At 53.3% G+C, this 22224-nt stretch overlaps 7 protein-coding genes across 7 annotated transcripts; 4 read left to right on the top strand and 3 right to left on the bottom strand.

The window, feature by feature from the left end:
- Positions 1-309: 309 nt before the first annotated feature.
- On the top strand, positions 310-5678 carry AYO21_07064 (hypothetical protein; the record flags this gene model as incomplete). The annotated part of the gene is made up of 5 exons (XM_022657021.1): positions 310-340; positions 403-554; positions 604-727; positions 777-4612; positions 5526-5678. 5 exons carry the CDS (start codon positions 310-312, stop codon positions 5676-5678), a joined length of 4296 nt encoding a protein of 1431 aa, XP_022510663.1.
- Positions 5679-6050: 372 nt separating this feature from the next.
- Positions 6051-6652, bottom strand: AYO21_07063 (hypothetical protein; the record flags this gene model as incomplete). The annotated part of the gene is made up of 3 exons (XM_022657020.1): positions 6051-6174; positions 6226-6520; positions 6574-6652. The coding sequence occupies 3 exons, from the start codon at positions 6650-6652 to the stop codon at positions 6051-6053; spliced, it is 498 nt and encodes a 165-aa protein (XP_022510662.1).
- Positions 6653-7475: 823 nt separating this feature from the next.
- Positions 7476-8879, bottom strand: AYO21_07062 (hypothetical protein; the record flags this gene model as incomplete). The annotated part of the gene is made up of 1 exon (XM_022657019.1): positions 7476-8879. One exon carries the CDS (start codon positions 8877-8879, stop codon positions 7476-7478), a length of 1404 nt encoding a protein of 467 aa, XP_022510661.1.
- A 1115-nt stretch (positions 8880-9994) lies between these two features.
- AYO21_07061 (O-acetylhomoserine (thiol)-lyase) lies at positions 9995-11435 on the top strand (the record flags this gene model as incomplete). Its single annotated transcript, XM_022657018.1, has 2 exons — positions 9995-11115; positions 11171-11435. The coding sequence occupies 2 exons, from the start codon at positions 9995-9997 to the stop codon at positions 11433-11435; spliced, it is 1386 nt and encodes a 461-aa protein (XP_022510660.1).
- Positions 11436-12576: 1141 nt separating this feature from the next.
- AYO21_07060 (hypothetical protein) lies at positions 12577-14721 on the top strand (the record flags this gene model as incomplete). Its single annotated transcript, XM_022657017.1, has 1 exon — positions 12577-14721. One exon carries the CDS (start codon positions 12577-12579, stop codon positions 14719-14721), a length of 2145 nt encoding a protein of 714 aa, XP_022510659.1.
- Positions 14722-15556: 835 nt separating this feature from the next.
- On the top strand, positions 15557-17218 carry AYO21_07059 (hypothetical protein; the record flags this gene model as incomplete). The annotated part of the gene is made up of 1 exon (XM_022657016.1): positions 15557-17218. One exon carries the CDS (start codon positions 15557-15559, stop codon positions 17216-17218), a length of 1662 nt encoding a protein of 553 aa, XP_022510658.1.
- Positions 17219-18301: 1083 nt separating this feature from the next.
- On the bottom strand, positions 18302-20404 carry AYO21_07058 (hypothetical protein; the record flags this gene model as incomplete). The annotated part of the gene is made up of 1 exon (XM_022657015.1): positions 18302-20404. The coding sequence occupies one exon, from the start codon at positions 20402-20404 to the stop codon at positions 18302-18304; it is 2103 nt and encodes a 700-aa protein (XP_022510657.1).
- Positions 20405-22224: the final 1820 nt, after the last annotated feature.

The following is a 22224-nucleotide window of genomic DNA, read 5'->3' as shown; positions in this document are numbered from 1 at the left end:
GTACCGGCGCCTCAAGCTTGAGAGCTCCAGGGCTTGGCAACAACCGGGCTCCTCGTTCGTCATCGCGATCCACCCCATCCAGTTCATCTCCATTTCTCTCTCCATCCCCGTAAGACTTCCAGCCATTTCCTTAGAAACCGTTGTCGCCTGTCCTTGTGTTCCCGCGAGATCAAAAGTTATCCTGCCTTAATTCAGAATCACCTGCGCCTCATCTTTGTCCCTCCCTGAACATTACCTCGACCTCTCCATGCCGTCAATGCGCTACATCTAGACGTTCCCCAATCGCATACGAGCCTACCACGCCCGGCCATGTCGGAGACGATTGGATCCGCTGCCTCAGGTTTGCTCCTCCTGCTCAAGTGGCTGTCTGTTCAGCTAGGGCGCTGACACTCTCAATTCCAGGGCATCCGAATCTCAACCTGACGACCGAGGAAAAGCGAGTCTACGGCCAGCTCCTGAAAGAAGCTGACCCCGATGGGTTCGGAGCTGTCTCTGGAGATGTGGCCGTCAAATTCTTTGAGAGGACAAAACTGCCACCGGATGTCTTAGGACAGGTTCGGAATATCGAGAGGATTCTCTGCGCCCCTGTTGACGATTCAGTAGATATGGCAGATTGCCGATACCGAAAATCGAGGCTTCCTCACGCCAGCAGGATTTGGAGTTGTGCTCCGACTTATTGGCCATGCGCAAAGTGGCCGTTCACCTTCAGCCCAGCTTGCAACTCAGAGTACGTTCAGTTGAGAACGTCGGGAGATGACTGAACTAATTTGTCGCAGCTGCGCCTCTTCCTCGATTTGACACTCCCCTGTCCGAGCAACTGGCTCAACCCCCTCCCCCTCAACCCGTTCAACCTATTGCCCAGCAATCTACTGGACCCCCAGCCAGCCCGACTCCTGCGGCTCATCCCCCGATCCGTGTGCCTGCTTTGACACCAGAAAAGGTCGCAGAGTATTCGACCATGTTTGAGAAATCAGGCGCAGAGAACGGGCTGCTCTCCGGGTTGTTGGCTAAGCAAATATTTGAAAAAGCGAGGTTGCCCAACGAAGTTCTTGGGCGCATATGGGGGCTTTCCGACACGCAGGGTCGCGGCGCGTTGGATGTCACGGAATTTGTGATCGCTATGCACCTTTTGGCCTCGTACAAGTCAGGCCAGATGCGTGGTGTCCCAAACACACTTCCTCCGGGCCTTTTTGAGGCCGCAACTCGTCGCCCGGCTGTACGACTAAGTAGTGGATCTCGTCCGGGCTCAAGTACTATTCCCGCGGTGAACTACAACGCCCGGCCACAAAGCCCCATCACGAGGCAGCCGCAAGTGAGTACGCCGTTATCGTTGTCGGCGCAGTCGACAGGAGAGCCATGGGCCATAACTCCGGCCGACAAAGCTCGATTCGACAGTATTTTTGCGACAGTCGATCGCCAAGGAAGAGGGTTTATCACTGGAGAGCAAGCAGTCGAGTTCTTCGGAAATGCTAGGCTACCAGAGGAGATCCTGGCCCAGATTTGGGATTTGGCGGACATCAACTCTGAGGGCCAATTAAACAGGGACGAGTTTGCAGTGGCCATGTACTTGATCAGACAACAGCGAGGAACGAAGGATGGACGAGGCATCTTGCCATCCGTTCTTCCCCCTGCTCTCATCCCTCCCAGCATGCGAAAGATGCAGATTGCTCCCCCTCAGCCAACCGCTCCAGCATTCGAAAATGCGGCGCCGACAAAACCACGTTCTGCCGCCGATGACCTGTTTGGCCTCGACGCATTCGGTCCTGCTCCCACGGTCCCTGCGGTCGCCCCTATGCAAGTACCTCAATCAACGGGTGGCACTGACGCTGGCCCGTTCGCAAACCCCCCGGGTGTTTTGACACCACAGACGACGGCCACAACCTTCAAACCATTTGTGCCAACCAGCTCGTTTGGCCAAAGTATCATCCCACAGGCAACGGGATCACCAGCGCCACAGCCGAGAGCGCAACCCGATGACCTGCTCGGGGACGCAGATCCAGAGATCAGCTCGAAACTCACAAACGAGACCAGCGAACTAGGTAATTTGTCCAATCAAGTCAGCAGCTTGTCCAAGCAAATGACAGAGCTTCACACGGATAGAAGGCAAACTGAACAAGAGCTGTCCAGCGCATCTGCTCAAAAGAAGGCGTTTGAGGGCAGATTGGCTCAGCTCAGGTCTCTTTACGAAAAGGAGGTTCAAGAAGTCAAGGTGCTCAAAGAACAACTAACAGCTTCCAAGAATGATACCAAGCGGCTGCAGCAGGAAATGGCCATGATTGACGGGACCCATCAAGATCTTGCAACGCAGCACCAGCAACTTCGTGCTGCACTGGAATCTGACCAGCGTGAAAATGCTTCGCTCAAGGAACGCATTCGGCAGTTGAACCAGGAGATTGACCAGCTCAAACCGCAGCTCGAAAAGATCAAGTCGGATGCGAGGCAACAGAAAGGTTTGGTTGCAATCAACAAGAAGCAGTTAGCTACTAACGAGGCCGAGCGAGATAGAATAAAGGCCGAGATAGCTGCTGCTCAGAAGGAAGTTGAGGACGCGCAACGAGAGGCCGAGGAGTCGGCTCGACAAGTGGAAGCCTCCAAGAAGGAGTTGGAAGAAGCCCGGAATATTCCAATGCCTACGGTCAAGAGCCCTCCCGTTGTGAGCCCTGCGCCATCTACGAGCTCCAATCCGTTCTTCAGGCGGACAACGGACACGACCTTCCCACCTGCGGTCGGTGCGAGTGAACCAAAGGACCAACAAAGTGCTTTCGACAGCATATTCGGGCCGTCGTTTGCTGCTGCTGCGGGTCCTGCTCCCACGACGTCTTTCTCTGCACAACCATCTACTCCCGCTGGGCAACAAATTCTCCCACAGCTTGACTCACCAGCCCCTTCATCCACACCTCGAGACGCTGCTGAACCGCCAGCTCCACCCCAGTCCCGACAGATCAGCTCGGCCGCGCTTCCTTTCCGCAGGCCGCTCGAGAGAGAAGATTCGATCAGCTCCTCCGTCAAGGTTGCGGCACCGGCCAGCAGGCTTAGTCCCAGTGACACCCCTCAAGCACTGACTCCTGCGTCTACCGCTAGCCCGGCTGAGCACAAGGACCCAAGCGAAGACCCCTTTACAGCCGCCGCACCGGATGAAGAACAGGAATCTGTCCGTAGAACACTGCCTCAGCCCACCGCCGGAGAAACAACTGTTGACGAGGCTTTCGGTAAGGCTTCAGCCGACCAAGCGAAAGACATCCCAGGAGCATTTCCAGGTTCACGGTCTGACACTCCAGGTGCTGACCCAACCGTGATTGCTGCTGGTTTAGGTGCCGCCGCCGTCTCCGCCACAACCAATGGTGATAAACCCAACGATGCACAACCCTCAGCGGCCAGCAAGAGCCTTGAGCAGAATTTTGATGACTTCTTTGGAAGCGCTCTACCGCAGCGTTCAGCATCTCAGAAGGCTGCGGACTTTGACTCTGCTTTTGCTGAGATGGGCAAGCCAAAGGTCGCACTGAATGAAGAATTTCCTGCTATCCAGGAAGTCGGCGACGATGAGGATAGCAGCGAATACAGCGAAGACGAGACACCCATGAAATTCGACGACGATTTCAATGCAAAATCTCCACCTCGAGAGAGTCCTACCGATGTGGGAACTGGCAAACAACCGGAGGTCGCACCTGAGCTCAGCAGTACCCTGTCACCACGCCCTGCCATTGCCGGCTCTTTATCAAATGCTAGCTCACTACCAGGGGTGGAATCGCAACAATCCCCGCCCACGTATAACGATGCAGTGCCTGAAGACAACCCAAGCCAATTTCCCCGAGAATACAAAGGCTTGCTACCAGAGCGTGAAGACCCAACTTCACCAGTCCCGACAGCCGGGGGTTCTAGTCACCCTGCACCCCCCCCTAGTGGCGTTCCGCCAGCATATGGTCCTGAAGCTCAAGCCAGAAGCCCCTCAGACAGTAAACCCACTGCGCCACCTCCCACCGCGAGTTCACCGTTTGACTTTGACTCTGCATTTTCAGGCGTGGGGGCTGCCCCAGTTGAAGAAGATGATGACGACGAGGACGATGATGATGCTGTCTTCAGTCCGCCGAAGAACGCTGCACTTGAGTTTGACCCGACTTTCGATTCTCCTCCGCAACCCCCGCGGGCGCAATTCCCTTCAGCCCCAGTCACAAACGGGGCTCCAAAGCTTGGGAATGACGATTTCTATTCTGCGGTCACGACATCTGGACCTCCTCAGCAAGCACAGCCGGCAACGTCTCCGGTCTCTCACGACTGGGACGCTCTCTTCGCACCACTGAACACAAACGCAAATAACACTGCGTCGTCACAGCCAGCATCTGATTTCCCTCCAAGTCAAACACAGGCCGTTGAAGTTTCCACGCCATCACCACCACAAGGCCAGTCGGGTGTCTCTTCGCCACCTCCGACTATTGTCACGCCAGCACAGACGTCGCCCCCACCACCCTCAAAAGTTGAGCGGCCCCAAATCGGTCGAGCTCTGAGTACGGGTACGGAGCACGATGACCCAATCCTCAAGAGATTGACTGCCATGGGATGGTCACGCGAGGAGAGTCTTGCGGCACTGGAAAAGTTTGATTATAACATTGATAAGGTGAGTCTCGTGCAACTGTTGATTCCCCCTGCTATCTAGTCATATGGTTCACAGATTTTTCTCATGTCCTTGCGTTGAGCCATTATTTCGACTCCTATGCTGACCATTGACTGTACGATGCAGGCTGCCGATTTCCTGACCTTCCGCTCTTGAGTCCTCGGTCATGACCTGTATCACCCACAGATGGATATGTTCGGAGCAGAGAGCCAGTTCGTTGGCTTAGCCAGGGAGGAAATGAGAAGCAGAAAAAGGCGAGAAAAACTGTACAGTCTCGATCTTGCGGTGGAAGCCCCCACACTTTGGGGTTGGTTCTCTTTCTATTCTCTCTCCCTCTTTCTCTCCTTTATATTGGCTTTTGTGTGAAAATCTCCTTTTTTAGCTGTGCACTAAGACCGACCTCTTCTTGAAGCGAAGAATTTTCTTGCCTAATTACTGCGACGAGATATAGTTGCTCTCTCTTGCAAGCGTGCACGCACAGACATTGAGTTGAGAGATTGAGGAGGGAAAGGATGTTGATTTGTATGCAGATTCGGATTCAGATTCAGATTTCAGATTCTAACTGCAAAAAAAAAGCTTACACTAAATGACAAACTGAGTGTCTCTGGATCATCCATTTTATCTGTCAGTCAATCAGTGACTTTGAGCCTCGAGAGGTCAGGGGTTGCATCCGTACTTTTCATTGCTTGTCTTTGTGAGATATATGTACCTCGTACGAGGTATGCATGGTGTACGAGGATCCGTCTCTCACGTGTCCGCTGTCTTGTATCTTGCGTCTCGCGTCCTGCTCGCACAGTGCCTCTGCTCGCGGTCGTGGTCGGCACACTTGCACACTAACTGTCACTGCCTATGTATGTAGATAACATCATGCAACACGACATGACATGATAGACGTATGTACCACACTATATTACAGGAGGATCCAGCCGGCGAGAGGGGCCATGACGATGGCGATGGCGATGGCGATACAGCGGACGCTCTTTACCAAAGCTCGGGAATGGAAACGGAGCCTTCATGCGTCCCAAAGAAAGACATGTTCGTTGAGCGTTTGGCGTCTGTTGTCTTCTAGAGTCTGTTGAGCGGTGTGAAAGGCGTCCGAAAGATGGATGGATGGCTTTTACCTCAAATTGACAACTTGGTGTCATCTCGATGGACGACAAGGACGCTTTCATGATAACAACGCAATGGGAAGGGGCGGATGAGTGCGTCGGGTGTGCACGTCCCCGACTTCGATTTCGACTTCGACGTTGATGTTGAAGAACTGAAAATAAACGAAATCACGCCCAGGTCACCGTCCTTGTCAACATTGCGACGAAAGCGAAGCAACAATGAGGCGAATTGAGGCTTGAGGCCAGCGTCAGCAGTAAGAATGCGGTCAGAGTCGCAGTATTATTCTTCTTTCTTGTCTTCCGCTAGCTACACCGATTCCTGATTTCTAGCCTTACACAAGCTCACCTCCAGCCCGGTTCACCTGCCCCTGCTTGTTTTGGGGCTTGTTCGCACTGAATCTGTCGCCCAGAAAGATATGAGAGAAGGCGAAGAAGGCAGTGATTCCAAAGAGGACACTATTGAGTCGGTCAACAAGAGCCAGGAGGGATGAAATCACTCCGACTTACAACTCGAATACCCCAACCACGACACTACCTGTGGCGGACGCACACGCCCCGACTTCGCAGATGTCTGCTCTGCGCAAGCGATCTGCCATAACGGCAAACCCTGCCAGCCAGAAGATGGACGTGGTGGTTTCAGCGGCGAGCATGGCAAATGGATGAGCCAGAACTGGGAAGTAGCGGGGTGTCAGGATTGTATAGGGAACCGTGACAAGCAAGGTGAAGACGGCGATGAAAATGAAGAAGACAACCCCAGCAGGGACATCGAGGGCAGGACGGTGGGTGTTCAGGACGTTGGCCACTGAATCATCGTGTCAGTTCACATCGCTCTCAAGCAACAAGTGCAGAACACACCTGTTGCTCCAAGCGCCATGGCGATGAAAGCCAACACTCCTTGAACGATGCGGAGGATGAGGACTGGACTGAGAAACATTTTGGATGAACGCGGGTTGCTGTTCTTGCTGGCGATGTGGACAGGCTCTGGTGACGAGAGTGAGGACCCTGAATCTGAGAGATGCGGATACGGTTGGAGGAGGTCGTCAACGACTATGATGGATTCAAATAACGGTTTGCGGAGAGGGCAAATGAATTTAAATTGATCAAAATATTGACGCCCAAAAGTTGAAGTTTGAGACCCGCCGAAAAGATTGCAACTGCTAGTATTAATACAACTAACACACTCACAGCCGGCGCGAATGTGGGAATAGAAGGAGATGGTCTGAACTTTTATCTCTGTCAGGTAGAGAAATGAGAAAGGAACGGGCGAGACAGGTATTCATAAAGCAATCAGCCATGTCTGTCAAGCATTTGCATCGATTGTCCCACATGCGACACAGACGACGCTTTGGGCGGACAGCAAGATTGGCTGTTTGAGATCATATCGGAGGGGATGACTTGCATGGACGGTCTGTGGTCGGTCACGACGGGGAGGAGGGCGATGGTGTTTGACATTCTTGATGGAAGTCGGAGAACAAAGCAGATGAGGAAGATGAAACAGACGAAGATGATGGAGATCAAAGAAACGCAGGCGGCACAGTTTGTTGGGGCCAAGGCTGCGACAGTCGCGATGCGCAGGGGCCGCGTTTCAGATTCAACCGCGTCACGGTGATTGATTCGACAGCACGACGCAACACCATCTCTGACTACTATCACCATCGTCACCAATACCCCGATCCTCATTACAGAGACGCCATCACGAGTTGGTGCTACATCTCACCCTCCCTTACGGTCATGTCATTGTCCCACCCGACGCGTCTCTAGGCACTCTCAACCGCTACAACTTCGCCACTACTTGCACCATTTCCACGTCGTTTCTCCCGCGAGATCATGCCCCCCGAATACAGAACAGTAGGCAAAATCCCCACGGCGCACCATAGTGCCATGGTCCACGTCATGGTTTTCCAGCCCGAAGCATTTTTGACGGCGGCCGATACCAATGGCCCGAGCAAACTCCCTCCGGCCCATGACACATTGAAGATCCCATAGCTCTGGGCATACGCAGACTTCCCAGCAAAGACATCCGGCTCCTGCCGCACCTTTGCATCGCACACTTTGCTGAATTCTGCCATCAGTGAGGTCAAGAGAAGCGCGGTAGCGGCTCCCAAAAGCACCAGCAGCGCGCACAGTAAGACTGCTTGGCCGACGGTGTCGTGGTCAACCAGCCTCAGCAACACCCAAAAGGGTACTGACAGCAGCAATCCAGACGCTGCGATCCAGCGCGGACCGTACTTGTCTGTCAGATGTCCTATCCATGGGCCTGCGAAGCCTGGCACAATCAATGCCAGGAAAGTCAATCCGGCTCCCAGAGAATCCCAGCCAAAAACCTGGTTCACATACAAGGGAAGAGTCGTATCAATGGCCGTAAAGGTCATGGACCCCACAAGATTCCCCCAGAACGCCACCAGAATACGTCGCGATTTGAGCAGAATCAAGATGGACGGTAATTTTCGCTTAGGACGCGTGACAGAAGGTTCGGCGACTGCTGTTGTTGCATTTTTCTCGGCCACAGCGGTTGAGTTATTTCGATCGTCAAGTTCGATATCCTGTTGAAGGGGGGCGGTGGATATTGGCTGATCTGAAGTAGTTTCTGGTTCAAGCCATCGGGCTGCGATTTTCTTCTCGATCAAGGCCAGTCGCAAGACGATATCAAATCCGATCACCGCAAAGGTCACCCCGAACACGGCGTAGTACCCTGACCGCTCGTATACCACACCGCCAATCAGTGGCGACACCAAGACCCCCAGCGAAGTCGCAAGACTGACATATCCAATCGCCTGACCTGATTCTTGCTCACTCACCGTATCAGCCAAAAGTGCTAGGGCGACCACCCATACCACAGCAGCCGATACTCCTTGCAACACCCTTCCCGCCACTAGCACGGGGATGGTTCTGCCCAAGCATAGCATCAAAGTTGACCCGGCAAGGATGACCAGGCCTGCAAGAAATGGCCCACGCCGGGAGCTGGTCCAGTCGGCCATAATGCCACAGATCGGGGCGAACACTAGCAATCCAGCTGCGTATACGGAGAGCAGGACCGAAACCCAATGCTGCGTATCATCATGGTCCACATGGACTCGATCTTGGAGGGCAAAGGGGATGACGGGAACGATTACTCCGTAAAGGAAGACATCCTGGACCGAGGTGAGCACCTGTACCGCCATGAAGTCTTGACAGGGAGGTACCTACAGTGAAGACAGACCAACACACCGCGAAAACAATGAATATCTTGGACGAGCGGAATTCAAGAAAGGCTGGCCTGTGGCCGCGCAGGGGTGTTATTCGATTGCGCAGATCATGGCTTATGCTGTTCAGCCCCAGAGCCATTGGGTGATGTCGTCTGCTTTGACTGCTCCTATTCTTGCATATACAAGAAAACCACGGGGCTCACAAAGTCGATAAATACACCGTCATGGATCTTGCAGCTCCGTTGGTTCTAGTAGTTTTTCTGTTTGGAGGAATTTCGCTTAGCTAAGTGGACGTCCTTCTCCGTCCCGGATCCGAAGAATCTGGGCCGGATGGTCTTAACTCCTCAGCCTCGGATCTCAGATGGGAAGATAACAAGATAGCCATCTAGCAACTGAATGACTTCCAGCATCCCATGCAGCCATGCCAGGTACCAGAAGTGGCCAACTACCCGAAGAAATGACCTAGACCGAGTTGGGACAAGGCTATTCGCATTGCTGCTTGTACATGGGATTCTTGTAGAGTCGAGCTCCGCAGTTTCACTTCCCAGCGCAGTGCAACCAAGTCACCAACTAGAGAAACGAACATAGGCAAGAAATGACGGTCTTTCTTCGTCTCCTTCTCTGTCGCTTTTTGAGTTTGCGCAGTCGTCGAGATACGAGGAGGATTTCTGGTTGGGAAACTGACGTGGGTTGATGGCCCGATCACGCAATTCTTAGCACCGCGTCCAATTGAGTCTTTCGAATGCGGGGAAACTGGCCTCGAGGCACTCGAAGCTGGTGGAAAAGGTGACCAACTGAGAGCTTACGAGGGAGGAACCCCTCCAGAGCTCACAGAGACTTTTCTTTCTTTTGCACGCCATCTTCAGAAGCTATTCTCACAAAGGTCACTGGTGCACCTCTTCGTGGCCTTTGACCCGAGACCAACTTCCTTCTCCCCTCCTCCATTCCTCTACTAAGAAAACATATAACCTCTCTTCAGCAATCCAGCCATTCTAGCAAGCCTGCAGTCTTGTACTTCACCATCTCGTGTCACTCCCCTCTTCGGCTGACCTGTCAAAGCCCATCCTGCTACAGAACCGGCGATCTTCAAAATGCCTTCGGACGACTGGGTTCAAAAGTTCGAGACCCTTCAGGTCCACGCTGGCCATTCGCCAGATCCTGCCACCAACTCTCGCGCTGTCCCCATCTACCAGTCCACCTCGTTCACTTTCAATGACAGCGCTCATGGCGCCAGGCTCTTTGGCCTGAAAGAGTTTGGGAACATCTACAGCCGGATCATGAATCCTACTGTGGATGTCTTGGAAAAAAGAATTGCGGCCCTCGAAGGGGGCATTGCTGCTGTTGCCGCTTCGTCTGGCCAAGCTGCCCAGTTCATGACCATTGCGGCGTTGGCGCATGCCGGGGACAACATCGTCTCGACATCCAACCTGTACGGCGGCACCTACAATCAGTTCAAAGTCATGTTTCCGCGCTTGGGGATTCACACCAAGTTTTTGACTTCGGAAAAGCCCGAAGATTTCGAGGCAGCTATTGATGACAAGACCAAAGCTGTCTATGTCGAGACCATTGGCAACCCTCGCTACAACGTCCCAGACTTTGAGGCTATTGCCAAAATCTGCAATGCCAAGGGTGTGCCTTTGGTGGTGGACAACACCTTTGGCGCCGGTGGCTTCTTCTGCCAGCCGATCAAACATGGGGCACACATCGTGGTGCACAGCACCACCAAATGGATTGGCGGCCACGGCACCTCGATCGGTGGCATCATTGTCGATTCAGGCAAGTTTGATTGGGCAGCCAACGCGAAACGATTCCCTCAATTCAACGATCCCGCTCCCGGCTATCATGGCTTGAAATTTGTTGATACCTTTGGCCCTTTGGCTTTCCTCATTCGAGTGCGTGTAGAGATCTTGCGTGACTTGGGATCCTGCATGTCGCCATTCAACGCCCAGCAGTTCATCTTGGGCACTGAAACGCTGAGCTTGCGATGCGAGAGGATTGCAGAGAACGCTCTGAAGCTGGCCAGATGGCTCGAGAAACATCCCAACGTGGCGTGGGTGTCGTATCCTGGGCTCGAGAGCCATCCCTACCATCAACTAGCCAAGAAATATCTTCCCCGCGGTTTTGGAGGAGTCATGTCTGTCGGTGTCAAGGGTGGCTCTGCTGCAGGTTCGCAAGTGGTTGACGGGTTCAAGATTATCTCCAACCTCGCCAAGTGAGTATTCTTTCCTGAATTGTCCCAAAGTTGTGCCCCGCTAATCAGAGCGCAGTGTCGGTGATGCAAAGACGCTCGCCATTCATCCGTGGTCGACAACCCACGAACAACTGAGCGAGCAGGAGCGGATAGACTCGGGCGTCACTGAAGACATGATTAGAATCAGTGTTGGAATTGAGCACATCGACGACATCATTCACGACTTTGAGCAGAGTTTTGCTGCCAGCGAAGCCGCACGGCCGGATGCAGAGGGCAACAAGGACAACGCAGCGGCTGGTGCGAAGCCAAGTGGTGATGCAGCACTCAGTGGGGCTACCTGATTTCCCTGACCTTTTGTTCTTGTTTCGTTTCATGGAACGTTGCGATACAGAAGAGGGATCCTGATGACACATTTGGATACAGGGCCGAACCTCTAGAACGATGGAGTTCAACCGACAAGAGAGTGACATGGACCACAAGAGGCTTCGTTATACCTAAAGCGATACAGGAGAAAGAGAAAGCAGTGACCTTGGTGTTGTCTAAGCGAAAGAAGCATACCACGTAGAATCTGGAGAGCTGGAGAGCCGCAAGCCACGCGGTGAGGCTGGAAAGGGGAATTCCGGGACAAGCTGCGACAGCCAATCGGTGGTGGTGGTTGTAGGGCGACAATTTTTGGACTTGGATATTTTCATTTTCACATGCTCGGACAGCCCTTTTGCATTCGGCAATTCCAATAATATCACGAGGAAATCTGTTCGCCCAAGCTCGGTCAGATGTGCAATTCCCAAGGCTTGCCGAGTCTTCTAACCCCCAGAGCCCGTATTCCGTATCCAGTACTGCCTGTGTGCAGTCAGGCAGTCTACCCAACTGCTGTCCATCTTTGGTTACATGTCCGTTGGTCTGGTCCACTTACTCGGGGGCTTGCCACTACAAGTAACAGAGCCTGGCAATTGTCTGGCTAAGATCGGGGATGCCGAGGCACTCTGGTGGCATTAACTTGATGCGATGGAGATCGCGTCGTGGTTAGTGGTTAGTGGCACTTGGTGGCATGGCATATGATGATGATGGTGATTATTCCTCCGCCCGAACCATCTGCAACCCGCAGGTGCGCAGCCCAAGAAAGGGAGAATAGCAGATGACATGCCATGAGATGCCACACACCGAGCTTTCTCGATGCATTCTTGGTCCCAAGCACGCGCTCAAGTTCCCTGGGTGCCCCTCCCTACGAGTAGAAGTTTTGTCGAGCCAAAAGTCGCAAGGAGACTGAGTGACGCCGGCCCCGAATCAGTTCCCACCTCCTGTCAGATCAGAACTGGCAAGTTATGTTATTGTCCTCCCTTTACTCCATCGATTCAGTTTTCCTTTTCTTCCATTTCCACTTTCCTGGAGACCCCGTAATTGATTGACCGTTTCTCCAACACCCCTTTTGGTCTCTTTCGCTCGTCCTCGTCCTCATCTTTGCTCTCGTCCGCCGCCCTCACCATGCCCCTTCTCTCATCCAGGGCGCTCTATGCGCAAAAGGCCGATGAATACTACCAACCACCTCCCAAGGGGCAGCCGTATTCCATCACCGTGTCTGGTTCAGAGAAACCTGACCGTACTCTCGTCTACCGCCATCGGAAATGTCGCGATGGCGTCCTCGAGACCCTCGATCCCTCTGTCACTACGGCCCATGAAATGTTCGAATACGCCGCACAGAGATGGCCTCACGCTCCGTGTCTAGGCTACCGACCCTACGATTCCTCCAAGCAAGCTTACGGCCCTTACGAATGGCTAGATTATGAGACAGTCCGCAAGAGGAGGTCAGATTTCGGCGCAGGACTCGTCGAGCTGCATGCAAGAGAAGGGATCCAGGGCGCGAACTATGGCGTTGGACTATGGTGCCAGAACCGACCTGAATGGCAACTCACGGACCTGGCTTGCATGTCCCAGTCGCTGTATTCGGTCTCTCTCTACGACACGCTCGGTCCTGATGCGTCTGAATACATCATTCAACACGCCGAACTGGCGTCGGTCGTTTGCTCTCTGCCACACGTCCCCACCCTCATCAGGTTGAAGCAGCGCCTCCCTCACCTCAAATTCCTTGTTGTTCTAGACCCTCTTGAACCGACCCTGAACGAGAAGCCGGAACTGTCAAAGCAGCAGCTGCTCGACTCCATGGCTGCAGACGTGGGGCTCAAAATCTACTCTCTTGCAGCCGTGGAAAAACTTGGAGCATCTCTAGGGAAACCCAACAACCCTCCCAAACCTTCAGATCCCATCACCATCAACTATACCTCTGGGACCACGGGAGCACCTAAAGGTGTCCTTCTCACCCACGCAATGTGCGTAGCAGCCACGTCCTCCTCGCTCGTCTCTATTTCAGTCAAGGAGAATGGCGTGATCTTGAGTTACCTGCCACTTGCCCACATCTACGGCCGCTTGTTGGAACACACTGCGATCTGGAGTGGTAGTCGGATCGGCTACTTCCATGGCAACATCCTCGAACTCGTGGACGACATCAAACTCCTCCGTCCTACCAACTTTGCTTCAGTCCCTAGATTGCTGAATCGCTTTGGCGGAGCGATCAAGGCCAACACAGTCGAGCAGCCAGGCGTCAAGGGGGCACTGAGCCGCTACATTGTCCGTACGAAACTGGCCAACTCGAATCCGGCGCCGAAATCCCCAGGATCCGCTGCGCCAAGCCCAACCTACCGACACGTGATCTACGACCGGATCTGGGGTCGTAAGGTCTCGTCCGCCCTGGGTCTTGACCGTGCAACGGCGATTGTGTCGGGCTCAGCACCTCTCGATCCCTCGTTGCAACAATTCCTCCGCGTCGTACTGTCGTCTCGGGTCTATCAAGGCTATGGGTTGACGGAAACGTACGCGATTGCGCTGACCCAGCCAGCCGATGACTTTACCGTTGGTAACTGTGGTGGTGTTGTCCCCTGTGTGGAAGCGTGTCTGCTCTCGGTGCCCGATATGGATTACAGTGTCGAAGATAAACCATATCCTCGTGGCGAGCTCTTGCTCCGAGGTGCGTCTGTATTCACGGGATACTATAAGAACCCGGAAGAAACCGCCAAGGCCTTTACAGAGGATGGCTGGTTCAGGACCGGCGATATTGCCAGTGTGGACGAGAGGGGCAGATTCCAAATCATTGATCGTCGCAAGAACGTCCTGAAACTCGCGCAAGGAGAATACATTTCACCGGAACGCATTGAAGGCGTGTACTTGTCTTCATGCACGTACTTGGCGCAAGCATTCGTGCACGGCGACTCGTCACAGACCTCACTTGTCGCCATCTTCGGCATCCAGCCGGACGTGTTTGCCCCGTTCGCGTCGAGAATTTTGTCTCGCGACATCTCGCCTACCGACGTCCCTGCACTCCTCCGCGCATGCGAGGACCCCAAGGTCAAAGAGGCCGTGCTCCAGGATTTGGAAAAGTGTGGCCGCAAGAAGAAATTTGCGGGTTACGAGCGCGTCAAGAGCTTCAAGCTCCTGCTCGAACCCTTTAGCATTGAGAACGAGCTGTTGACGCCGACCCTGAAGCTGAAGAGGCCCGTCGCGGTCAAGAGGTTCCGCGCCCTCTTGGATGAACTGTACAAGGAGGACGCTGAGAGGCCGCGCAAGGCCAAGTTGTGAAGAACCCAAAACCCTTTTTTAGAGCATACACAGGTCAGGCACGGAGCACGCTTCTCTCTTATATGTGTGTATAAGTGTATCTATGTACCATGGCTGCATGGGCACCTGGCATGTACTGTAGAGGTGCAGGGGGTAAGGAGTCATGGCACTACCTACTTTATGGCTCCATAGAAAACTAGCACCATCTCAAAGATTACTACAAAATTCACTCGCTTGCTTGGAGTATAGGAGAGCAGGATACGAGCGGAACCGTATCCCACATGTGGCAGGGAACAGACCGCTCGATTCGTCTCGTCTGGTCTTGTATCGTTCTCCAGGTTCTTGCCCGTCGTAAGTCATTCCCATATTTTGGAGGTATGTACTCAAGTACCGCAGCTACCAGGTACCATGGTACGTAGATACTTAGGTAGTCTCGTGCGAAAAACCTATCGTCCGTCTTCCTCTTTAATTAGCTAGCCTTATTGGTAATCTAAGTCCTATTAGGCTACCGTAGCTAGTAGACCTTCCTTTAGGTATCCCGCCCTCTAGTCACATAAAGGCTGTTTCTAACACAAGGCCGATATCTCCGTCTACAACTCAACACCGGGTAGTCGGTAAGCCGCAGGGAGAGTTCTCAATGAATCCGGGCGTTAATGTCGTCGCCTCGGAAGATCTTTTTTCCTCTCAGTGCCAAGGCTGGGCCTCAGCCTCGTCAGGGGGTTCCTTCAGCCAACCCTCTTTCAATTGTCCTGTGCGCTAAACTACCAATCCATCTAGACTCGTCGCGCACTGACCGTGTATCGCTGCGATTCCATGCATGTAGACGAGGGCATTGAGATAATCCACATTGTGGGCAATGAATCCTCTATCGTCACGACCCAGGAAAGGTCGCCTTGGGAGCACAAAGTCCAACGACGGTTGTATTACCTGCAAAATCAGAAAGGTAAAGTGCGACGAATTGCGGCCAGCTTGCAGAAGGTGCTTGGGCACTGGCAGAAAGTGTGATGGTTACGGCCGCAATGTCGATTCACATGCATCTCGGCCGGCTGCGGCTGCAACGAGCTCCGGCAATCTGCGCAGCCTCATTTCCACTACTCCTCACAAGCACGCCGAGCCCGAGGAGCTGCGATGTTTCGAGTTCTTCATGGAGAAAGTGGTGCCCAACTGTACCCGAATGGTTGACGAAGCCTTCTGGCACCAAATTATCCCCCAGCTCAGTCGTTCGGACCCCGTCATCTGGTACGCTGTGAATTCTCTCGCCTGTCTCATTCGCCACCCGCAGTTTTCGCCGACCTGGACGCTCCCTGGAAGGAAGATCCTACAACCTGCAGTGACCGACGAGCATCGAAGAGCCCTGAGATGGTACAACCAGTCTATCGCCAAGTTGCAAGAACGAATCTCAAACGAAAATGTGTCGTCAACAACCACCACCGTCACCTTCGTCAGTTGTATATTGTACATCTGCATCGAATGCGTGCAAGACGACCCTGTCGAGGCCGCTGCACTTTATCGGCGGGCGGTGGCGATGATCGGGCCGGTGTCGGACCATCATCAACGCGGACACTCTTCCACAGCTCGACGTGAAGTAACGCTCGAAGAAACTGTTCGAGCACTGCTGCGCCACATGGCCATCTCGCAGGGCTTACCAGTGAAAAGAAGTGCTGCTACTGCCGGCGCCGGCGCCGGTGGTGGTCCTGTTGTTGCTGGTGAGGGCCCGGAACGGCACTATCGGTTTTCCACATTACAGGATGCGAGGGATGAGCTTTACGTTTTGATGAGCGAGGCTCATGAATTTATCGTCCATGTGGGTGAAATCAAAATTAGGCTAACAAAGAAAGGCTGGAAACCATCTCCTGACCTGGTGTCATGGCAAAGTTGTATCGAGGCAAACTTATCGAAGTGGCTTTCCGCTCTTCGACATTTTGTCAGCAGCAATCCAGACACCGTGTCTCAACAAGACGATATTGAGCGATATGCCCTCTTGAATGTTGGGTCCAGCCATTACTATATATGGGTTGCTACGTCTCTAAATATGGACGAGACTGTCTTTGACCATTTTATAACCACGTTCCAAGCCATGATCGAGCATGCGCGTCACGCCGCCGCAACGCGCAACAGTGGAGGCGGCCGTCCGGTATTTGTATTCGAGACTCGACTCATCCCTTCTCTATTCTTCGTTGCGTGCAAATGTCGCGATCCGGTCGTGCGCCGACAAGCCGTCTCTTTACTCGAAAGCGGACCTTTGATCGAAAACACGTTCAAAGCCGAGCCCATGGCCAAAGTCGCAAAACGTTGTATCGGGATTGAAGAAGCCGGTAGTGAAGGAGGCGTGTTCCACTTACAAGCTCACAAGACCGAGTTTCCCCCCGAAGGCCACAGAATAACCTGGAACAAACTGATTGAGATGCCTGATGCTCATGACGGCAGAGTGGATCAGTACTTGATGTTTGGGAGATGGCAGCAGCGGCAGCAAGGCGGCGGAGAATGGATTTCCAGCACACACATTGTCAAGATATGAAAGTCAAGGCTGATGAGTTTGGCCTTGGATCGTCCTCCTGCTCTCGGGAATTCCATGTCATCAACCCCCACTCTGTTGCAATCTCTTACTGCACCGAGGTGTCGAGGCTGTTCGGCCGACATTTGTTGAACTTGGGGTTTTCAGTGTTGGTTTTTTTTTCTTTTTTTTAAAAAAAAAGCAAGTCCCCAAACGGCAAAGAAGCCAATGATGATCGAGGCTGCCGTGCTGTCGACAACAAGAAACGCCGATCCGGTCTTGCTCTACGACGTACGATTCACCTGGGGGCCGATACCACACCGCCAGGCCTAATATCACAAGGAAATTTAGGCAGCAAGCGAAGGGCAGCGAATCTGTCAGATTTCCTGCCGCCCATTCTGAAAACGAATGCCCAACAGAGAGGCAGGTCTAACCAACCGATCGCAAACGGCCCAGATTAGCCTCCCCTGTGAGTTTTGCTCAGGGGAGTGCTCAGGGAGGAGCACTCAGTGATTGCTCAGCCAAAGGGTCAGTTAAAGCCTGGGGTAAAGCGACCTTCGCTCACCCTCGAAGATCAAACCGTGGATGGCAATTGGGTTTTTTGTTCTCGAGTAATACACGTACTTGGGTACTTGGGTACTTGGGTATTTGGGTATTTGATGTATCTAACAAATCAACACATCAACATATCAACATAGCAACGGATCATGATCATGATCATAACAAGTATTTGTATCCCTGTACCTCTGAATACCCATGTGAGAACCCAAGTACCAACCAAGGTAGACATGTGGGGTTGCTAGGCAGACATCTGTATCAATCATATCTACATAACTACATACATTCATTCATCCATTCACAGCTCACAGCTCGGCTTGGCTGGTATTTGATGTTCATCTCCTGCCTTGTCTTCTCTCCCTCCTCCTCGCCTCAGTATAGAGAGTACTGTACCGGCTCCATTCGTGCGTGCATGTATTGGTGTTGCTTTTCGTTCGCGGGGTATATAGGTATATTCATATCCAATTCCACTTTCCAATGTCCAATTTCCGACAGATACTCGCGTAAAACTCACATTGTACAGTAAGCAAGAGGCACGGTTGGCGTGAGCTACAACTCCTGCTGCTGCTGTTGCTGCTGTTCCGCAACCTCGTGCAATCTTTGCTCCTCGGCCTCGTCGACAAAGTCAAACGGTCCTCCGTAGTTCCTCACCTCGTCGTCCTCCTCGTCCCCGACCCCCATATTCCTGGTGGTCCCTTCTTCCGGCCCGTGCCATTGTCCGTGTTCATCCCACAGTCCGACGCGGGAGTAGAGCCCCGTCTCGGATCCGCTCATCCAGGCGAACCTGAAGAACTCGGGTTCCAGGGAATCGTCCGTGTCGCCCCGTTCGTGCCGTCTCTTCAACGTCACGCCCTCGGGGTCCCAGTATAGTTCTTCGTCCGTGTATCCGCGCCAGCGCTCGACGTCGTTGATTAGGATGCTCACGCCGTCGACCCCGCTATCTTTGGGCAGTGGCCCCCAGTTGAATGTAATGTTGGAGATGTCTGGCGCCACAACGGCCGTCACATTGGGCGATTTCGCGCCCCACCACGACCCGGGCGAACCGCTGCCGCCACCCCCGTTCGCTTCCCCCAGTGCAGCGGGTGTTTGGATGATGGATGCAAAGCCCCAGCGCGCGATCCCGTTGATGAACAGGCCCAGCAACAATCCCTGGTAGGCTAGACAGGCGCGTGTCTGAGTGAATGTTCCAGGCATAAAAACCATCGCTAAAATGTAATGATGGATCCTCAGTCGTAGGTTGGGTAGCAAGAGGAAAATGATCAACGTCAGAGCCATGGCTCCATAGATGGCGAGGTATTTGGGCATGTTGCCCGAGATGCGGATGAAGTGGATTTGCGAAATGACAATGGCCAGGATGATGGTGACAATAAGGGCAAGGGCGAATGGGGCGCCGGGTTGTGCCAGGTCGCGTGGTGTCAGCCGTTCTATGGGAATGAGGGGGGCGAAAGTATAGTTGTTCAGCGCGCCGATGAAACAGAACCCCAAGTACAGCACCGTCTTCTCGATCTGAGCAGTTAGGTCGCGGAGCAGTGGCAGCGCGGCGACGCGATAGAGGATGACGGCGATGAACGACGCGGGAAGGAGACGTTCCACCAGTTTGCTGATTGCTTCGTAGACGTTCGCGGTATTGGGTGGGTCCGAGACGAGACCGACGTGGAGAAACATGACCACGAAGGTGCTGAAGAAGAAAACAGCGGGCGAGGTGGTGAAGATGGAGAGAACAACCAACGCTACAGCAGTGACCACAAAAAGAGGCCATCGCGAATCCGTGGGGCATGTGGCTTGAGCGGCCGAGAGGCGCTGGAAGGTGAACGATCGCGGGAATGTCCCTAGAAAGCTCGTACTCTCAATCCCATTAGCCTTGGTGGATGGGAAGTTTGTGTGAGATCCGATGAGCGTGGCCACTCCGCAACCGCCGGAGGCTTCGGTCACGATGCCCGCGTGAATGGCGGCCTGGCAGATAAAACTGTCTGCTCGGTAGACGGGCATCGACTCGGGTTCGTCAGGTTTCGGCCCGCCCACGACCAACCCTTGATACCGCAATGACTGGTTCCCAACAATGTGTTCTTCCAGGAGATGAGTGCCTTTACAATTCGCAGGACAGCGGAAGGTCAAATGGGCCGACGAGAACGGACGACACATGTTCCCATTCAATCCGCATCCATTGCCTTCGTTCCAGAAACTGGCGCCGCACCACAGATTGCTCGGCTTGCCGTATCCCTTGATGAACCCAGATGTAGAGTGATTCTTGAGCATGAGCGACCACGTAAGAAACCAGCAAACGTAGAGTGCCATGAGCAGGATGACTCGGTGTTTTTTCTTCGGCGCATATCTATCCAACAGTCTAATAGGCGCTTGCTGAATCTTGGGGTATATTGGCTCAATCTTGAGAACTCGGGGAGGAACCGGACCCTTGACCCATGTTACGATTGCCCTGCCCGCCTTTCGCAGAGGTAGGGGCACCCATTTGTACTTGAAGGAATTGGCCGATTCTCGTAGCCACACAGGGATCGGGAGCGCAGTCGAGGAGGGTGAATCCGGGGTAGACTGGACGTGCAACTCTGGGCTTCGGGCCCCAAGCGCTGTCTCTCCATCCGAGAGAGGTAGAGTCTCGGATGCGGGATCATCTGCGTTGTCGCGATATCCGACCATTGCGGCGGACGAGGGGTATAGGATTCAGAGGGTTCGAAGGTACAGAGGTTAACAATTCCGCAGTAGCTATGCAAGAGAGGACATTGTGATACAAGGCAGAAGCATGGGACCAGAAGCAGGTCAGGGGACACGCAAACAACCCAATGCTAAGAATAAACGAGGCGTGTGACTGAGGATGAGAAGCGAATGAAGCGGGTTGAATGCGCGGCGTGTTGCTGACGCTGGCAGAAAGACACCGCCGAGCTCATCTGCGGCCTCGGCTGCCACGCACCAGGATGCTACAGTTATACGCCGTAATTGTACTTCTCCAGCGACACCTAATCGATGATGTATTGTCTTCATGTTGACAACCACCGCCATCACCGCTCCCAAGCAGGTTCGGTACACAATTATGCCTGTTGTCCCTACCAGCCCACGAGGCTGAGCATGACCGGAAGCTTGCGGCAAATGAGGCTGCCAAGAGCAGATCACGACCGAGCCATCCGGTAATTTCTTCAAGTCTGAGATGTCACCAATGTGAAGCTGCTAGCACGTTGACAGCGCGGACACGGCTTTCGTTCAGAAGTATCGAGTGCAATTGGAGTTCTACCTACACAGCATGTTCAAATGTGCACTCTTGGACTTCTACGTAAATGTGGCGAGCTACAAAGTCCCCCTGCCGATCAAGACGCGGTATATTGCCCTTCTTGATGTGAATTCCCGTCAACTCGCCTCTTGAAGTCCTTCCATCATTCAAGGTTGTGTCAACAGGACGGTGCGTAGCGGCGCCTCATGTCTCATGTGCTTGCCTCCAAGGTTGTCGAAGTTCTGGTGGGTGTTAGCCATCCATAGACACATATTTGGCAAGTCTTGTTTTTTGAGGTTTGGCTGCTCGCTGGAGTGGTATGCAATGTTTTGCTTGGTTTTGACGGACCCCCCAGTCCAGAACCAGGGAGGACATCTGGAGATAAAGTCACCACTGCTTGTCCATGTCCATGCTTCCACTCCGAGTATGGCCTCATCTTCCAGGCGACCATCTCTGTACTGGATCGACCTGATGAATTTTTCATTAGCGATATTGGAAGGATGATTACTCCCTTGCATCGTTGAGATGGACGAGTCACTGGCAGACTCAAGCGAGTATGCGCATGGTTTCACTGTCTTTGCGCCGCTTCCTTGCGGGACCTTACTCTTGTGATGGAGGCTGGCTGAATATGCATTCTGAGTGTAACCCTTGGCTGGTCTGCTAGCTCTTAGTTACGGAGACATGAATACCGTGATCCCCAGCCAGTCTTGTTATTCGATCGACTTGAGGGTAACTGTAAAAGACGACGCGAGAAGGACCCAAGGGCGGAAGATAAAACCGCTGAGAAGAGGTCACGAGCATAACGGCAGAAAGGATATGGTTACGGACGGGGAACTATGATGATGGAGGAGGTAACGTGGAGGGCCGCAGATGGGGCTGGTCACAGGAGTGAATGTCATTGGGTGAGTCGACGTGGAATGCCGCAGTCTTGCATATGCAGAGTGTCGACCATGGCGATGATGGAGAAATTGAACGAGGAGAAGAAGTCCATATTAGACGCGACCTTCTGCATTCATACAAGGATGTGGACTTATAGTGACTAGCTGTGCATTGGGTGGGAGGGTTCACCAGTGGTGAGTCCTCGAGATAATAATTAGTCGGATGGAGGCGCTTCCCGTCTACGCGTCTCTTAGCTGCCAAGTCTCCCCCACGCGTCGTCGAGGAAGTGAATGTCCAACCAGTCAAGCCAGTCAAAACCGCACAACCTCGTACAAATCCTGACATGGATCCCCCATGTTGCTTCTACCCGAGTGGT

Source organism: Fonsecaea monophora (assembly GCF_001642475.1).
Source record: "Fonsecaea monophora strain CBS 269.37 chromosome Unknown Scaff52, whole genome shotgun sequence".
In the NCBI taxonomy this organism is placed as follows: domain Eukaryota; kingdom Fungi; phylum Ascomycota; class Eurotiomycetes; order Chaetothyriales; family Herpotrichiellaceae; genus Fonsecaea; species Fonsecaea monophora.
The sequence above is the reverse complement of the archived record's forward strand: the minus strand, read 5'-3'. Positions and strand labels throughout refer to the sequence as shown.